This window comes from Sinocyclocheilus anshuiensis, unplaced genomic scaffold (assembly GCF_001515605.1).
Source record: "Sinocyclocheilus anshuiensis isolate Anshui unplaced genomic scaffold, SAMN03320099.WGS_v1.1 scaffold479, whole genome shotgun sequence".
NCBI lineage: Eukaryota > Metazoa > Chordata > Actinopteri > Cypriniformes > Cyprinidae > Sinocyclocheilus > Sinocyclocheilus anshuiensis.
In genome coordinates this window covers 16,313-30,979 of record NW_015551042.1, presented here as the reverse complement: position 1 = coordinate 30,979, position 14,667 = coordinate 16,313, and the positions used below count along the sequence as shown (strand labels likewise).

Below are 14,667 nucleotides of genomic sequence, written 5' to 3'. Positions count from 1 at the left end.
TTTTTTTCCAGAAAACAAGACATAATATCTTAAGTCATTTTACTTGTACAGTAAATTCATCTTGATTCAAGAATTTTTTAGATAGAAAACAAGGCAAAAACACTAAGTGAGAGAATCATTGAATACAGTGAATACATTATGAAAAGCCAAATAACCCAAATTCTCAAAACCAGTGAATGAAAAAACAATGTTTTTGCTTGTAGTATCTTGCCTCAAGAACATAAATGAACTTCCAAATGAAGTTCACGAAGACACTAATCATTCATTATGAGCGTACATAAGGATCACCATCCCAGTGGCAATTCTTCTGGCATCCCTCTACGTAGTACCACAAGCCTTGGGTTCGAGCCTCCTTTGAGGACAGCAAACCAAGCTCGTTTACCATTAACTATGGTCTTAAGACTGGATGGGCAGGCGAACTTGTGAAGTATGGTTGATTATGAGTTGAAAACGCTGTAATACCTGGGCTGTGGAAGTATCCTCCTGTGCTGGGCCTCCAGGATCTGCTGCTGGATGAGGTATTGCTGGTGTAAAGCCTGAGGTAGGAAGGGTGGGGCCGGGATGTCCTGGAACGGTGGTGCTGGTATGTGGTTGAGGGGTGGATGTAACGCCGCGGCTGGCTGGTGCGCGGGGCCAAGGTGATGGCTCATTCCTGTCTGAGATTGTCCTGGATGGGGCATTGGGAAATCAACAGGGATTTGGGCCTGGGGGCCTACGTGGAAATGCCGGCAAGAGGTAGCATGACTGTGCTGATGCCTGCTAAAATGAGATCCTGCAACAACAACGACATCAGAGCAAATTATGAATGGGATTAAACCGCTGCTGGATGCTGGCCTTCCTCCTTTCCTGAAGAAATCAATCATCAGCAGTGGGGTGTGATGGTAAATTAAGAGTGAAGGTGAGCGAATTGTGTTTGAACAGCATGTTTGCGTTAATATTTTGGTTTGGGATGCTATTATTCACACAGTTAGTGTTTAGGATTGGGAATCAAACTTATTATCGGATTAGACGGTCTGAACAGGTAACTGAAGTCAGTGCCGTTCACCAATTAATGTAAATAGCATGACTTGCAACTAGTTCAACCTCTCACATTTTGCGGTTCAATTTTGTGTTTTCTTCTATCCAAACACTTTGTCACTCTACAACAATACAATACCCCAATTCGTTTTTTTAATCTTAAATAGTCATATTTAAATAGTTCATATTTATTTAGGCATATATCAACTGGTTATGAGTCATGTGGCCAGTTGCATAAACACTTGTCTTAACTAGCTGTTAGCCAAGCCAGTTTTACCTTTCAGGTTCAAATTAGACAAGTCTACCTTTTTAAGTAACTGATCAAAGCGAATACGAATAAATCCCACATATCAAAACATTTCAGTCCTATGGCCTTCATCAGGCATAAGTAACTGATCTTAAAAAATTACAACCAGTCCTGGAGAAAAGTTTGATGACTATCTTAGTTAGATAAAAGTTTATGCAACAGGTCACTGAACTTTTCAGGTATCACTCTCATTGTAGAATTGTTGCTCTTTTGGAAACCAAACTGTGTGGTTTCCAACTGGTTCCCAAACCAATAAAGCACAAACCTAAAGATAAAGATTACATTGGTAATGTTACAAAGCGTTAAAACAAATATAGACCACTAACCCTAGACCTAGCATTGGTAGAACATCCTGATGGATCCATCAATGACTTTTCTTAAGTCTCAACTTTTCTTGAATGCTTTGTGATTGAGTTGTCCAATGAAATTGGCTGTTTAGCCATTTTTTTGGTAAATAATCATGCATATATCAACCATATTCTACAGCTGTGAACAGAAGTGTCTCCTCACCTCGGCCCAGCAGATGTGAACGGTCTAGTTATTTAGCAACTACCAAAAGCAGACTGAGAGATGGAGATCAGCTGAAGGAATCCACAGCTGCTTTAGGTTCTCAGCCAAATGTCTGAGCGAACAGTAAAAGTCTCAGTGCTCTGGATTTAGACCGAAGCTGCCGTGTTTTCATGCGAGCTGTTAGCCCGTCACGCATTATCAATGAAGGGATTTGTGTTTTCTAATGACAGAACTTTGGATACGTGTTTACAGCTCCATAAAATAACCTACTGGAAGCTCTGTAGTTTTGCTGTATAGGACTATAGATAAAAATATTACAATTACAAACACACAATACCATTTTAAGTTACTTACATTTCTGAAAAAAATAATGTAGGCCTAGTAATGTTATAAATACACACGCCTGATTTTTGTTTTAATTATCCATCGTACAAAAAAAGAAAAAAACATTTGCAATCAAGACTGAAAAAAGCCAGAAGTGAATGTAAATCACTTCTGTTTGATTTGGCCGAGACTATGGCTGCGTTTACACTGGCACAAAAAATCCGATCTTTCGCTCACATCTGACACAGATCGGAATTCGTTGCACACGTGTAAACACAAAAACCCGCACGAGATCCGATTTTTTTGCCCTTTAAATTTAACCGTATCAGAACAGAATAAAAATTTTAAAATATATAATTCTAATGGATAAATATAATTGCAGTATATAATAATATATGCTTAGCAATAAACATGCCAAAACAAATTAATTTATAAAGAAACGTAAGGTAAAGTTGGGCTTACTCTCTCAGGCACAAATCCAAATGTGTCCATATTCGCAATGTAGCTGAAGCTAAACTATTAGCCTTATAAGGTAACATAGGCTTTGTAGTTCACGCGCGTTCCAATATCGACTGAAAAATATCATAATGAGTAAAAATATGCCACAGTGGAGCGGGTCTCACGGTGAACGGCTGCGCTGTTTCCAATGAATGCAGTAGCTTAGTGTGCACGTGAGGCGCTGGCGCCATCAAACAACTGAAACATTAAATAGACTACTCCGTAACTTTTGGTTATACAGTAAAGGCATAATTCGAAACTGCAAAGTGCAAAGTGTTAGCAGTTTGAAAATTAAAGAATATAGCAAAGTTAATCATAATTATTTCTAAATGCAACATTTCGCAGCCTGGGAGACCTTCTTAGGGCAGTACCTTGCCTCACCGACTAAAATCAGGGCGCCCACTACGGAGACGGCACCAGAGGTGAGGGGGCACAGTGACCGAGGTGGCCGGGCCGGGCCCCCTCAGGCCCCCCGTGGCGCCGACGCTGGATACGTGTGTGGGAACTATTTTCCAAAGCAATATCCATGTGCTGGCAAAACAAAATCTCAAAGCCAATGACATCTCAATGGACATGAAGTAGGACATCTTCCTGAATCAACAGCCTCTGTTGGTTCTGGAACAACAATCATAGTCCAGACCTCATCCATTGCCCACTCCTGAAGAGTTAAGAACGAGTCTGAAATCTGTTTGATTGATAGGAATGTTGTTCTAGGACTGACTCTTTACCCTTAGGAACATGTTTACTGTGATTTATCCAAGAGGAGTGATTAACCCTTCAACTCTAAACATTCAATTTGGTCCATAGAGGCAAAATAACATCAGAAGCAGCAGAAATCACAGTTTGGTGCAGGGGCAAGACATGTGGTTAGCATGCTTTATTATGAGCTGACATGTGAACATTAATTTATAGAGCAATAATTGCATGTCTTGGCATGACTAGGCTATAACTCCTGTTCCAAAAGGCTAACTTTACATCAAATAGGCTGCATAGAAGTTAAATGTCCTTCCTTCAGAAGTACTACTGATGTTTCACTGTGTATTAATAATGAAAGACGGGTGAATGTTTGAAAGATGGATTGAGACCGAGTTTGTGGTGTTGTGATGGAGTTATCTGCCGGCTACTTGCAAGACAACAAATTAATGAGGAAATTAATCAATGCACCACTTTATGGGTTTGAGAACACTTCACTATCATAGTAGAAATGGGAAAAATGAGACACAGAAAAGCAGAATTACCCATCTCTCCACTCTACTTTCTGCTGGCAGACACACACAGACTTCAGAATGAAGGAATCGAAAACACATAAGCCTAAATCACGTAGAATGTGTCATCATCGTCACACAGAGAAATGGGACGTGCCCATCGCTCGCTGTGTGTTAGTGAGAAAAGATTCAATCACAGAGATGAAATGTGTGGACACACCAGAGAAAGGCCACGTTTACATTGCATCCGGATCGTTTACAGTGAGAAGACTTAAAGGTGCAGCGGAGCTAGTAGGATCTCGTTCAAATTGTGGACGTCTACGGTTATCGTGAACGCACACTGCACCTTTAAGTGCCTCAGTGATGAGCGTAAATGACCACAGATCAACTCATTGAGGTCTCATGATGAAAAAAGCGAGGAAATCAGTCTATCGGTCACAGCAGAGGGAGGAGGTGGGGGGAGACAATAAATGGAAATCAGCAAGAAGCACACTGGAGGTTAGGAAAAATACTATATTCTTTATTGAAAAATATTAGTATGTGTGGATTTGTGTCATGATAATAAGTCCATGCAACAAATAAAACAACATTGACCAATAGCAAGGCCCACCATGCTCAGTACAGGGTTAACAGAACAAAAGCAACATCCAATGAGCAGATGCATTGGCTACAGTACAGAAAGATTACATTGGAGTCTATTCGATGTAGAATCTAAATAATGTGATTCATGCACTGAAGTCTATTACCAGAACAAAAGGTAGGCAGACCACAACCAAACAATAGACATTTGCATTGCTCTAATAGAGGATCTCAAGTAGCAGTGCAGGAAATCAACATCCCTGCCAAATGGATGGCATTTTGGACGCAATTTGGATTCGATGCAATCGGAGCCAATCGTCAGCTAGTTACAGTAGGGCCTTTTGCACCGTGGGAACCTTTTCATAGTACCAGAACTAATTGTGGAACTACCCACTTTTTGGCGTTTTCGCACCGCCGGAACTGGGTGCGATTTTAGTACCGGACTGCCTTTTTCGAGAACCATCGGTGCGAATGCAACCCTTTAAATAGTACTGGGAAATAGTTCGTGCAAAATCGTCCCAGTACTGAACTAAAGCGGTGCGAAAGGCCCTAGTGTTACTTCATTGGGTGTTGGTTTTTTTGCTTTTCCTCAAACATGAGTGTGGATGATCGTGTAAAATCAGAAGTGCGATGAATGGAGCACACGTTATGCAGGTGACGGCTAAAGGTTTTGCATCCAAATGCATCCATTTTACAGGAATTTACAAACATGTCGACTACCAAAGCTGAATGGGACACACACCAGTCACTCTTCTAGAGCTACGGATGTGGGTTAAACTACAGCACGTGACATACACACAGTAGTTTATGCTCTAAACGTGTTAGGCTCTGGTTTTAGTGTGTGTTTGTTCTCGGGAAGGGAGCAGATCTGAGATGTTTGTCGTCTTCTGATGGAAATAGGAAATGAGGAGGGATCAGAACACAGATGATCATTAAAACACAATGATCTGATAATGCAGAATGTAGATTCAGCCTCCACAGACTATGAGACAGGAGATAAGAAAAGAAATAAAGCACATGAAATCAAACCATGAGACAGAAGATCAGAAACAGAAATCATAAAGCTTCATGAAATCAGTGATGGAGGTAAAGTTAGCAGCTCGTTTAGTGTGTTGTTTTTCTTCTTTAGACAATTGCTCAAAAATAATGTTTTTAGACACATCAGCTTTTGTTTGATGAACTGCAGATACTTTCTGAGGCCCTAGCCATTCATAAATGTAATACAAATGAACATTACAAGACTCTAGTTAATAAATGATGTGTTGATGTTTTATTTGTTGTCGGTTGAGCTCAGGCCTGAATTAGCATCTGTAGCTTTCTGAGGTAAAACCAAACCTTACAAATAAACCTTAACAAATACATACAGCGCTCAAATACACGATAAAACGAATCGACAATCTGTCAGATAAAACGTATATCCTTCATAGAAGCCAATTTGTTTATTTTAAATGCATTTTAAAGTTAAATCTGACGCGGAACGCGTCCTTCGCTCGGCTAGCTAACTTAACAGGTTATTAACGTTAACGTTACCTCAGATCCGAATCAAACCTACGATTCGCTAAAAAAAACAAATCACCTGGTTTTTACTGATTATCTCCTCAGTTAGGATCTACAGCAGCATATAGATCAGTCGTGGGGTTTAATAATCATGCATTAAACAAGCAAAGGCCCTTAGATGTGATCTGATCGTGAAATAATGCGTTATAAATACCTCTATTTCTCACTGAGCCAAAGACAGGAAGAACCAAATATCCGACATGAACTAACACCATCCTTCAGATCTTCTGTTTGATGAATACAGACTGTAAACGGAGGAATAAATAATGTACATTCAGCGGGATCATATGCAGTCACCGCGAGGACAAAGAACAGCGGCGGCGGCGTTCGATTCGCCAACAAATCGCTCTGTTGAATCGGTTCTTCTTAGCGATTCAAACGAACCGAGTCGCGAAGCATGTACCTGTAAGGAAGGATTCGATCGAATCCGCGAATCGCGTTTTAAACAGATTCGAGCGAACCGAGTGAATCAAAATGACCAAAGCTCGAAACCAGCACATAAATCTGACCGCTAGAGGCGCCACTGAGGACAAAATGATTATGATGATTAGTTGAATATCAATAACTACATCACAGTTGATCTGGCAGAGCTTTAATTGCAGCAAAAAAAAAATATTTTACAGTACCATGTTTCATTGGTTCACTAGCACAGCTGCCAATGAATTAAAAATAAAGCAGGAAAATAATTTTTTTTTTTTTTACGTGATGCATTCAAATTTTTGGCCCATACCTACTTTCCTTTTTATTTTGACAATTTGATACAAAAAAAAAAAAAACTTTAAACAACTGTAAATCATAAAATAGTGTCTTAGAGTCAAGTGTACAAAGCATTGGTTGTAACAGTCTTTATTTCACATTTAAAAACAACCTAGCTGAAATAAGACATTTACACTTGCATATGTTGGTTACTAATAGGATTGTTTGATGGATAGGGATGCATACGCTCTTAAAAAAAAAAGATGCCATAGAAGAACCATTTTTGGTCCCCAAAGAACCTTTCAGTGAACCATCTTTTCTTAATGCGAAGAACATTTTAATAATCTAAAAAATCGTTTTCCACTATAATGCAATGGAAAAGGTCCCATGCATGTTAAAGGTTCTTCATGAAACCATCGTTTCCAGTGAAGAAGCTTTATTTGCATCTGTTTTAAGTGTGTTGAAAGAGCCGTGTCATGTCAAAATCAAGTGGGAACACAGCCATCTGGATTCCTGAAAGCCCAGTAGGACCTAAAACGCACTGCAGCAAAAGTTTAACATTTAGTGGCATGATGGGAATGTTTTTCTTTTATGTTCTTGTACCGCATAATTCCCAATGATATACATGATTCACTGACACTGAGCAGGAACCTTTAGTTGAATAAATAACCCTATGAGGTCTGCAAGGAAAGAGAAACCAATTTTTACACTGGTGAGTGTATATGTGACCCTGGAGCACAAAACCAGTCATAAGGGTCCGTTTGAAATTGAGATAAGCGTAACATTGATGTATGGTTTGTTAGGATCGGACAATATTTGAAAATCTGGAATCTGAGGGTGCAAAAAAATCTAAATATTGAGAAAATCATCTTTAAAGTTGTGCAAATGAAGTTCTTAGCCATGCATATTACTAATCAAAAATTAAGTTTTGATATATTTACAGTAGGAAATTTACAAAATATCTTCATGGAACATGATCTTTACTTAATATCCTAATGATTTTTGGCATAAAAGAGAAATGGATAATTGTGACCCATACACTGTATTGTTGGCTATTGCTACAAATATACCCCAGCGACTTAAGACTGCTTTTGTGCTGCAGGGTCACATATACAGCCACTGCAGAGCGAATATTGTTACACTGCCGCTGTATTTATCATGATGACATTTTATTCTTCTCTACTGCTGTGCATTATGAAAAATGACATTTTTCCCCCAGTAATATTATAAAAGTGAATCAGTTGTGAAAAGGATTGCATGTTACTGTAAGGATGGAAGGAAGGACAGTGCGTTCTGTCTCACTCGGTGCTGTCGTAGTGGTTCGGTGGATCTGACGTCTCCTGAAGACTCGCGTGCGAGATCTCATCTTTATCTGACGTGCGTTTGGCGTTGAACAGATCCGATACAAAGAACACCTGCGTTGAGAGAGAGAGAGAGAAGTGTGTTGGTTACAGCATGGCATGCATATATGTGACCCTGGAGCACAAAACCAGTCATAAGGGTCATTAAGATTTATACATCATCCGAAAGCTGAATAAATAAGCTTTCCATTGATGTATGGTTGGGATTGTTAGGATCGGACAATATTTGGCTGAGATACAACTATTTGAAAATCTGGAATCTGAGGGTGCAAAAAATCTAAATATTGAGAAAATCATCTTTAAAGTTGTTCAAATTAAGTTCTTAGCAATGCATATTACTAATCAAAAATTAAGTTTTGATGTATTTCCGGTAGGAAATTTACAAAATATCTTCATGGAACATGATCTTTACTTAATATCCTAATGATTTTTGGCATAAAAGAGAAATGGATAATTTTGACCCATACAATGTATTGTTGGCTATTGCTACAAATATACCCCAGCGACTTAAGACTGCTTTTGTGCTGCAGGGTCACATATTAACAAGCCTCACTTACAGTAAACAGTGCCACAGCGGCTCCCTGTACGAGTCCAGTGAGAACGTCACTCCAGTGGTGTTTATAATCAGAGACGCGCGACAGACCCACGTAAAGAGACGCCGCGATGAAAGAGAATTGCAGAGTAGGCCGAAGCAGTCGAGCCCAACTTGCTCTCAGTCTAGACTGGACATACAGCTGTAAAGAGAAATATATATGTATATGATAAACATCACTTAAGGTGAATGGGGTAAAAATGTAAACAAGTAGATATCACTATACTGCTCCAGTTGATTAATATTCAAATGAGGCATTATCTAATTAAATATGCATCAATTTTGAATGCATTTCCAGCACATAAATCTAAAGACTGGATAATGTCAGACTTGACTTGGTTTAGATTATACATTAGAAAAACAGTACAGTAGTACACAATACACAAATAATACAATTCTATAAAAGATTCTTTAAATATGTACTTTTGAAAGTAATTGTAAAAGTTTTTCTGGGTCCATCTTGTCCATCAAGTCTATAAGAGTTTGTCCCGATTGGATAATTGGGTTGATTTTGTTGCCACATTAGAGTTAAAGGATGGATTTCTCTTTTTATCACTCGATAATTCAGAAAATACTGCCAACAGACTGAAATCAAACATGTTTTTAGGAGTGAAATGTTGTATAAATCGGTGTGAATGAAATGTGAAAAACCTTCATCTGTTTTGTGTGTGTAAGCGACTTCGGAGAATTGAAATCTACAGACGCACATAGATGAAGTGCAATAAAAGAAACACTTAAATGTGTGTTTTGGATATTTGCTTTCCACCAGACTGAAAGAGGACTGCGGTCACGCTTCTGTTTAGTTAGTTTAATTATCACGGATTTTAGTTTGTTTTCATTAGTTTCCCGTCTTCCTTTGTTCAAGTTTTCCCGCCACTATTCATATTCAGTTGTCATGGCAACTCATTTAATTTGCACAGGTGTTTGTCATTTAACCCTTATTTTCCCAGTATTTATGTTACTCTGTTTCCAGCCTATACATTGTTTGTGTATAGCATGCGGTCTCGCATATTGAGTTATTTAATAAACCTAGTTTTATTTTTTATCAACATCATCGTCTTCCCTGGAGTTTGTGACGTTAGTGCATAAAAAAAACAGTGGTTTTGCCTGTAGCATCTCGCTTTAAATTTAATGAAACACACTTACAGCAAGAAACAGCATACAGTACATGGAGAATGATGAGTGGCCAGAATAAAAGGAAAGCCTGTCGGTAGAAGATTGTACGTCATCATTAGCAAACCAGACACAACCAGAACAATGTGTTCTTTTCTAAATCAAACAATGCACTCACAGATTCAATGCAAAAGTATAAAAATGAATTTTTCTTTCTGAATGCGAGTGTTCGTTGCACTGTTTTGCACTCACCGGCCTTCATTGATGATGACTGGATCTCCTGTGCATGTGAAGTTCTCAATATAACCGGATTTACAGTCAATGAGGCTCCAGTGCGGTTTACACACAGTCAGAAAGTGCGGCCGCAGTCGGCCGATGGTGTATTTGGCGATGTCGGTCAGAGACTGACTCAACGCCGCTCCAAACACGAATGATCCCACGGCCTTATACACACATGCTATATACGCATAACTGAAAGAAGCTCTGGACCGCACATACAAGGAAAAACACTCACTGAAGATTATCTGTGGTGAAGAGAAAACAAAATGCATGATGTTTTCATCTGAGATCAGGGCCCGTATTCACAAAACATTTTATCTTACCACTAAGAGTTCTCCTAAATAGCAGTAAAAAAGAGTTTTCTCTTAAAACCTATTCACAAAGCTGCAAACTTTTACTAAGGAATAGAGAGAAGTCTTAAGCTCAGAGTAAGGGGGCGGGGCTGAGCTCATTGCTATGCATGATGTCTTCAAGCTTACTAACTATGCACACAGTGATTGGCTGATAGTCTCTGTCAGAGATTCATTCAGAGGAATATTGTACAGCACGATGTTGCCATATATAAAAGTAAAAAAAAAAAAAAAGTGAATTGCCACATTCACATAAACGTTTTAAAATGCTGGCTAAGTGTCATTAATTAAACAAGTACATGTTCAGCTAATTGTCAGCCTGTGTTCTTCTCATAATTAGTGGATATGCATCTAAACAGCCTTTTAATTAACAGAGCAGAATAATCATGGCTGATAGTAAGACGTGCAAACGTAAAAGAAAACCAAGCAGCTGTTCCTTCTTGCCCAGCTGGTTAATGAAAACAAGGATATAATTTAGAGTCGGGATAACCTCCAAAACCAAAGGCGATACCTTTATTAAAGCTCATTATCAAATGTTTCTAAAATGTTAGATTGCCGGAAACAGCTATTTTAGGATAGTTTGTGGTTAGGACTCTCTTCACTGCTCCTAACCTTTCACAGATTTAGGAGCTAGTTTTAGAGCTAAAACACTTTGTGAAATACTCTTAGAGCAAACATTTAGGAGTCCGACATTTAGGAATGACACGCACATTATTTTTAAGATTTTCTCTTAAATCGGCGAGTTATGAGCTACTTTTAGCATTAAGATGTTTTGTGAATATGGGCCCTGAAGAAGAGTACTGGTTAAGAAAGCAACCGAACACTTACCATCAACAGTGCGAATGGAATCATTATTCCCATCAGTAACTGGTAGGATATGGTATCTTCTTTAAAGGGGTACCTGATGGAGTCATCGCTGCAAAAAAAGCCTCTTTTGAATGGCGTGTGCTGAATATTCAATATCGCAAATGGAAGTCCAGCTGCAACAAAGACAAAGCACGAATGAAGGTCTCAAAAGAGCAGTTTTGTTGTCATCTGATGTTTCAGTGCAGTCAAATCAATGATATTACTGAATATTAATGGTGAAGCTCCAGCGCTTTAGGAACAGATGGCTATGTGTTGATGTTTGTTTTGTTAGTATGTGCATGTTTCAGTGCAGATTCTGCTGAAGAGACACAATCATTGCACACAGACATTTTAAGCATTTCTATGCATGATCTAATAATGCACATAATATAGAGCTAATAGTGAGTATCTGGAATATGTTGCATAAGTGCTTTAAACATCTACGATTGTGAAAAAATATCCCAGCTCTCAGAGAACGTTTTGATATTTGATGGGCTCAACTTAATTCAACATTAATTTTTTGCATTTAATTCCACGACTTTCTAAATTCAAGACGTTTCAAGGCCTTAATTAGGCGAATTTTAAGACCTTTTTGATACCTGCAGAAAATGTTAGCTCTTACATCATTCATGGAACGTTTTTTTTTTCTAAAATGTTTTACTTTTTAAAGTGTTTTTTTTTTTTTTACGTTATTACTTACCTGTAAAATGATAACACAAAATATTCCCTTAATGTTTTCTCTAACGTTTGCATAACCAAGAAACATGTTTTTAAATTATTAAAAAAAAAAAACACGTTCAGAGAGCATTCCCTTAAGAAAAATAACCATGGTTTTATTGTAGTATAAGTGTAGTAACCATGGTTTTTTTGGCGTATTGATAACCATTTGCATAACCACAGTTTTACTACAAATACCATGGTTAAACTATATGGTTTGTGTAGCAAAACCATGGTTAATTTGTGGTTAATATCTATAGTAACCAAAATAGTTTTATTTGTAGTAAAACCATGGTTCATTTTCGTAAGGGTTTAGAAATAACATTGACAACACATTCTTAGAGCACTTTTTGTTAGCTGGGCCATTTCTACAGTATAAACACAACTTATCTGTGAACACCTACAGCTGTACTTTTATCTCACCTCATAAAAGAGACTAAAGAACTGTATCTCGATACAAGCTCGTACTTATGCTTTTCTGAGCAATAATAAAAGTGTGTATAATAACCTATAATGAGTATGCGTGGTAATATACATGGACGGATGTGCTTCTGAAATGAATGTTTCATCAAAGAGCGGAACTGAAACAATGTTCGCGCGTCAGTGATACATTGTGATACATTGTGATCCATAAGAATCTCAAGCGGTAACAATAATAACGCAGATTTACTGCGCAAAATCATCGGCTGCTGAGACAGGCCAGACATCTGTAGAGTTTCTGTTGTGATTGTGAATGTCTTACCGAGCAGCACGCAGCTGACGTCCACACAAACACTGAAGAGTCCTTTAGTCTCGAACATTCTCAGTTCCGCAAACACACTTCTGGAGCCTCTGGAGAATTTATAACTGAGCATTTATTTACATCAGATAAAAACAATGCAGCTCTTTGACTTATTATCACGAAAGCATAAACTGGAGATAATCTGATCATCGAGCGAACACCCGGCTGCTTCTCTAATCACGTTTCCGTGAATCATATGCGTTTTATGGCGATGATTCGATGTATGTCACCGTTTTATCTCCGGTTACTGCATATCGCATGATGGTGAGGTCAATCCCTCCGCCTGTCAATCATCTACAGACTCCGCCCACCGCTTCCTCTTCCTCCGCAGAGTCACGTTCAGTGATGCCTAAAATAGAGCAGAGCTTCTGCATTCTCATTCAGGTTTCATAACATTCCAAACACTGTTTAACATGTAAAATAAACAGGCCACACTGAAGTCAAGTCAGTTTTATTTATAAAGCCATTTATACAATACAGATGTTTCAAAGCAGCTTCACATTACAGGAAAACAGTGTTGGTCAGTTTTGTTCGATTAACAGAGTTTAATGTCAAAAGGTTTTGTTTGATTAACAGATTTAAATGTTGGTTGATTTTGTTCAATTAAATTATTTAAATGTCAGTGGATTTTGTTTGATTAACAGATTTAAATATCGGTATATTTTGTTCGATTAACAGATTTAAATGTTGGTTGATTTTGTTCCATTAACAGATTTAAATATCGGTCAATTTCGTTCGATTAACAGATTTAAATGTTGGTTAATTTTGTTCAATAAAATTATTTAAATGTCAGTCGATTTTGTTCAATAAAATTATTTAAATGTCAGTCGATTTTGTTCGATTAACAGATTTAAATATCGGTCGATTTTTTTCCATTAACAGATTTAAATATCTGTCAATTTTGTTCGATTAACAGATTTAAATGTTGGTTGATTTTGTTCAATTAAATTATTTAAATGTCAGTTGATTTCGTTCGATTAACAGATTTAAATGTTGGTTGATTTTGTTCAATAAAATGTATTTAAATGTCAGTTGATTTTGTTCGATTAACAAATTTAAATGTCGGTCGGTTTTGTTCCATTAACAGATTTAAATATCGGTCGATTTTGTTCAATTAACAGATTTAAATATCGGTCAATTTTTTTCGATTAACAGTTTTAAATGTTGGTTGATTTTGTTCAATGAAATTATTTAAATGTCAGTTGATTTAGTTCGATTAACAAATTTAAATGTCAGTCGGTTTTGTTCAATTAACAGATTTAAATGTTGGTTGATTTTGTTCAATTAAATTTATTTAAATGTCAGTTGATTTTGTTTGATTAACAAATTTAAATGCTGGTCGATTTTGTTCGATGAACAGATTTAAATATCGTTCGATTTTGTTCGATTAACAGATTTAAATATCGGTCGATTTTGTTCGAGTAACAGATTTAAATGTCGGTCAGTTTTGTTCGATTAACAGATTTAAATGTCGGTCAGTTTTGTTAAATTAACAGATTTACATATCGGTCAGTTTTGTACAATTAACAGATTTAAATGTTGGTTGATTTTGTTCAATAAAATTATTTAAATGTCAGTCGATTTTGTTCGATTAACAGATTTAAATATCGGTCAATTTTTTTTCCATTAACAGATTTAAATATCGGTCAATTTCGTTCGATTAACAGATTTAAATGTTGGTTGATTTTGTTCAATGAAATTATTTAAATGTCAGTTGATTTAGTTCGATTAACAAATTTAAATGTCAGTCGGTTTTGTTCAATTAACAGATTTAAATGTTGGTTGATTTTGTTCAATTAAATTATTTAAATGTCAGTGGATTTTGTTTGATTAACAGATTTAAATGTTGGTTGATTTTGTTCAATTAAATTATTTAAATGTCAGTGGATTTTGTTTGATTAACAGATTTAAATGTTGGTTGATTTTGTTCAATTA

At 37.2% G+C, this 14,667-nt stretch overlaps 2 protein-coding genes across 9 annotated transcripts in view; both read right to left on the bottom strand.

Moving 5' to 3' along the window:
- ark2cb (arkadia (RNF111) C-terminal like ring finger ubiquitin ligase 2Cb) overlaps positions 1 to 6,356 on the bottom strand; it is a 13,515-nt gene extending 7,159 nt beyond the window's left edge. For 3 of the 6 annotated variants that reach the window (XM_016451135.1, XM_016451136.1, XM_016451137.1), the window contains exon 1: positions 463 to 1,155. In XM_016451135.1, coding sequence (XP_016306621.1) covers positions 463 to 863 — 401 coding nt within the window. In that variant the 5' untranslated portion in view covers positions 864 to 1,155. Of the gene's footprint in view, positions 1 to 462; positions 1,156 to 4,937; positions 5,423 to 6,151 lie in introns of those variants that run through there. The other 3 variants (XM_016451138.1, XR_001631116.1, XR_001631117.1) reach the window with 3 other exon arrangements.
- Positions 6,357 to 6,724: 368 nt separating this feature from the next.
- Positions 6,725 to 13,006, bottom strand: plpp1b (phospholipid phosphatase 1b). Of its 3 annotated transcripts, none has more exons than XM_016451141.1 (7): positions 12,694 to 13,006; positions 11,217 to 11,368; positions 10,012 to 10,283; positions 9,793 to 9,850; positions 8,612 to 8,788; positions 7,958 to 8,108; positions 6,725 to 7,234 (listed from the first exon to the last, which is right to left on the bottom strand). In XM_016451141.1, exons 1-6 carry the CDS (start codon positions 12,803 to 12,805, stop codon positions 7,992 to 7,994), a joined length of 888 nt encoding a protein of 295 aa, XP_016306627.1. In that variant the 5' UTR covers positions 12,806 to 13,006; the 3' UTR covers positions 6,725 to 7,234; positions 7,958 to 7,991. The 3 variants fall into 3 exon arrangements, with proteins under 3 accessions (XP_016306627.1, XP_016306625.1, XP_016306626.1); XM_016451139.1 differs by having other exon boundaries at positions 7,996 to 8,108; XM_016451140.1 differs by lacking the exon at positions 6,725 to 7,234 and having other exon boundaries at positions 7,747 to 8,108.
- Positions 13,007 to 14,667: the final 1,661 nt, after the last annotated feature.

What these genes read in the sequence shown, in the direction of transcription:
- plpp1b (XM_016451139.1), bottom strand. Translation starts at nt 12,805, where the DNA reads ATGCTCAGTTATAAATTCTCCAGAGGCTCCAGAAGTGTGTTTGCGGAA. An exon ending in TTCCATTCGCACTGTTGATG is followed by an intron (nt 10,284 to 11,216) that starts GTAAGTGTTCGG and finishes TCTTCACCACAG; the next exon opens with ATAATCTTCAGTGAGTGTTT. An exon ending in ACTGTATGCTGTTTCTTGCT is followed by an intron (nt 8,789 to 9,792) that starts GTAAGTGTGTTT and finishes TTCTCTTTACAG; the next exon opens with CTGTATGTCCAGTCTAGACT.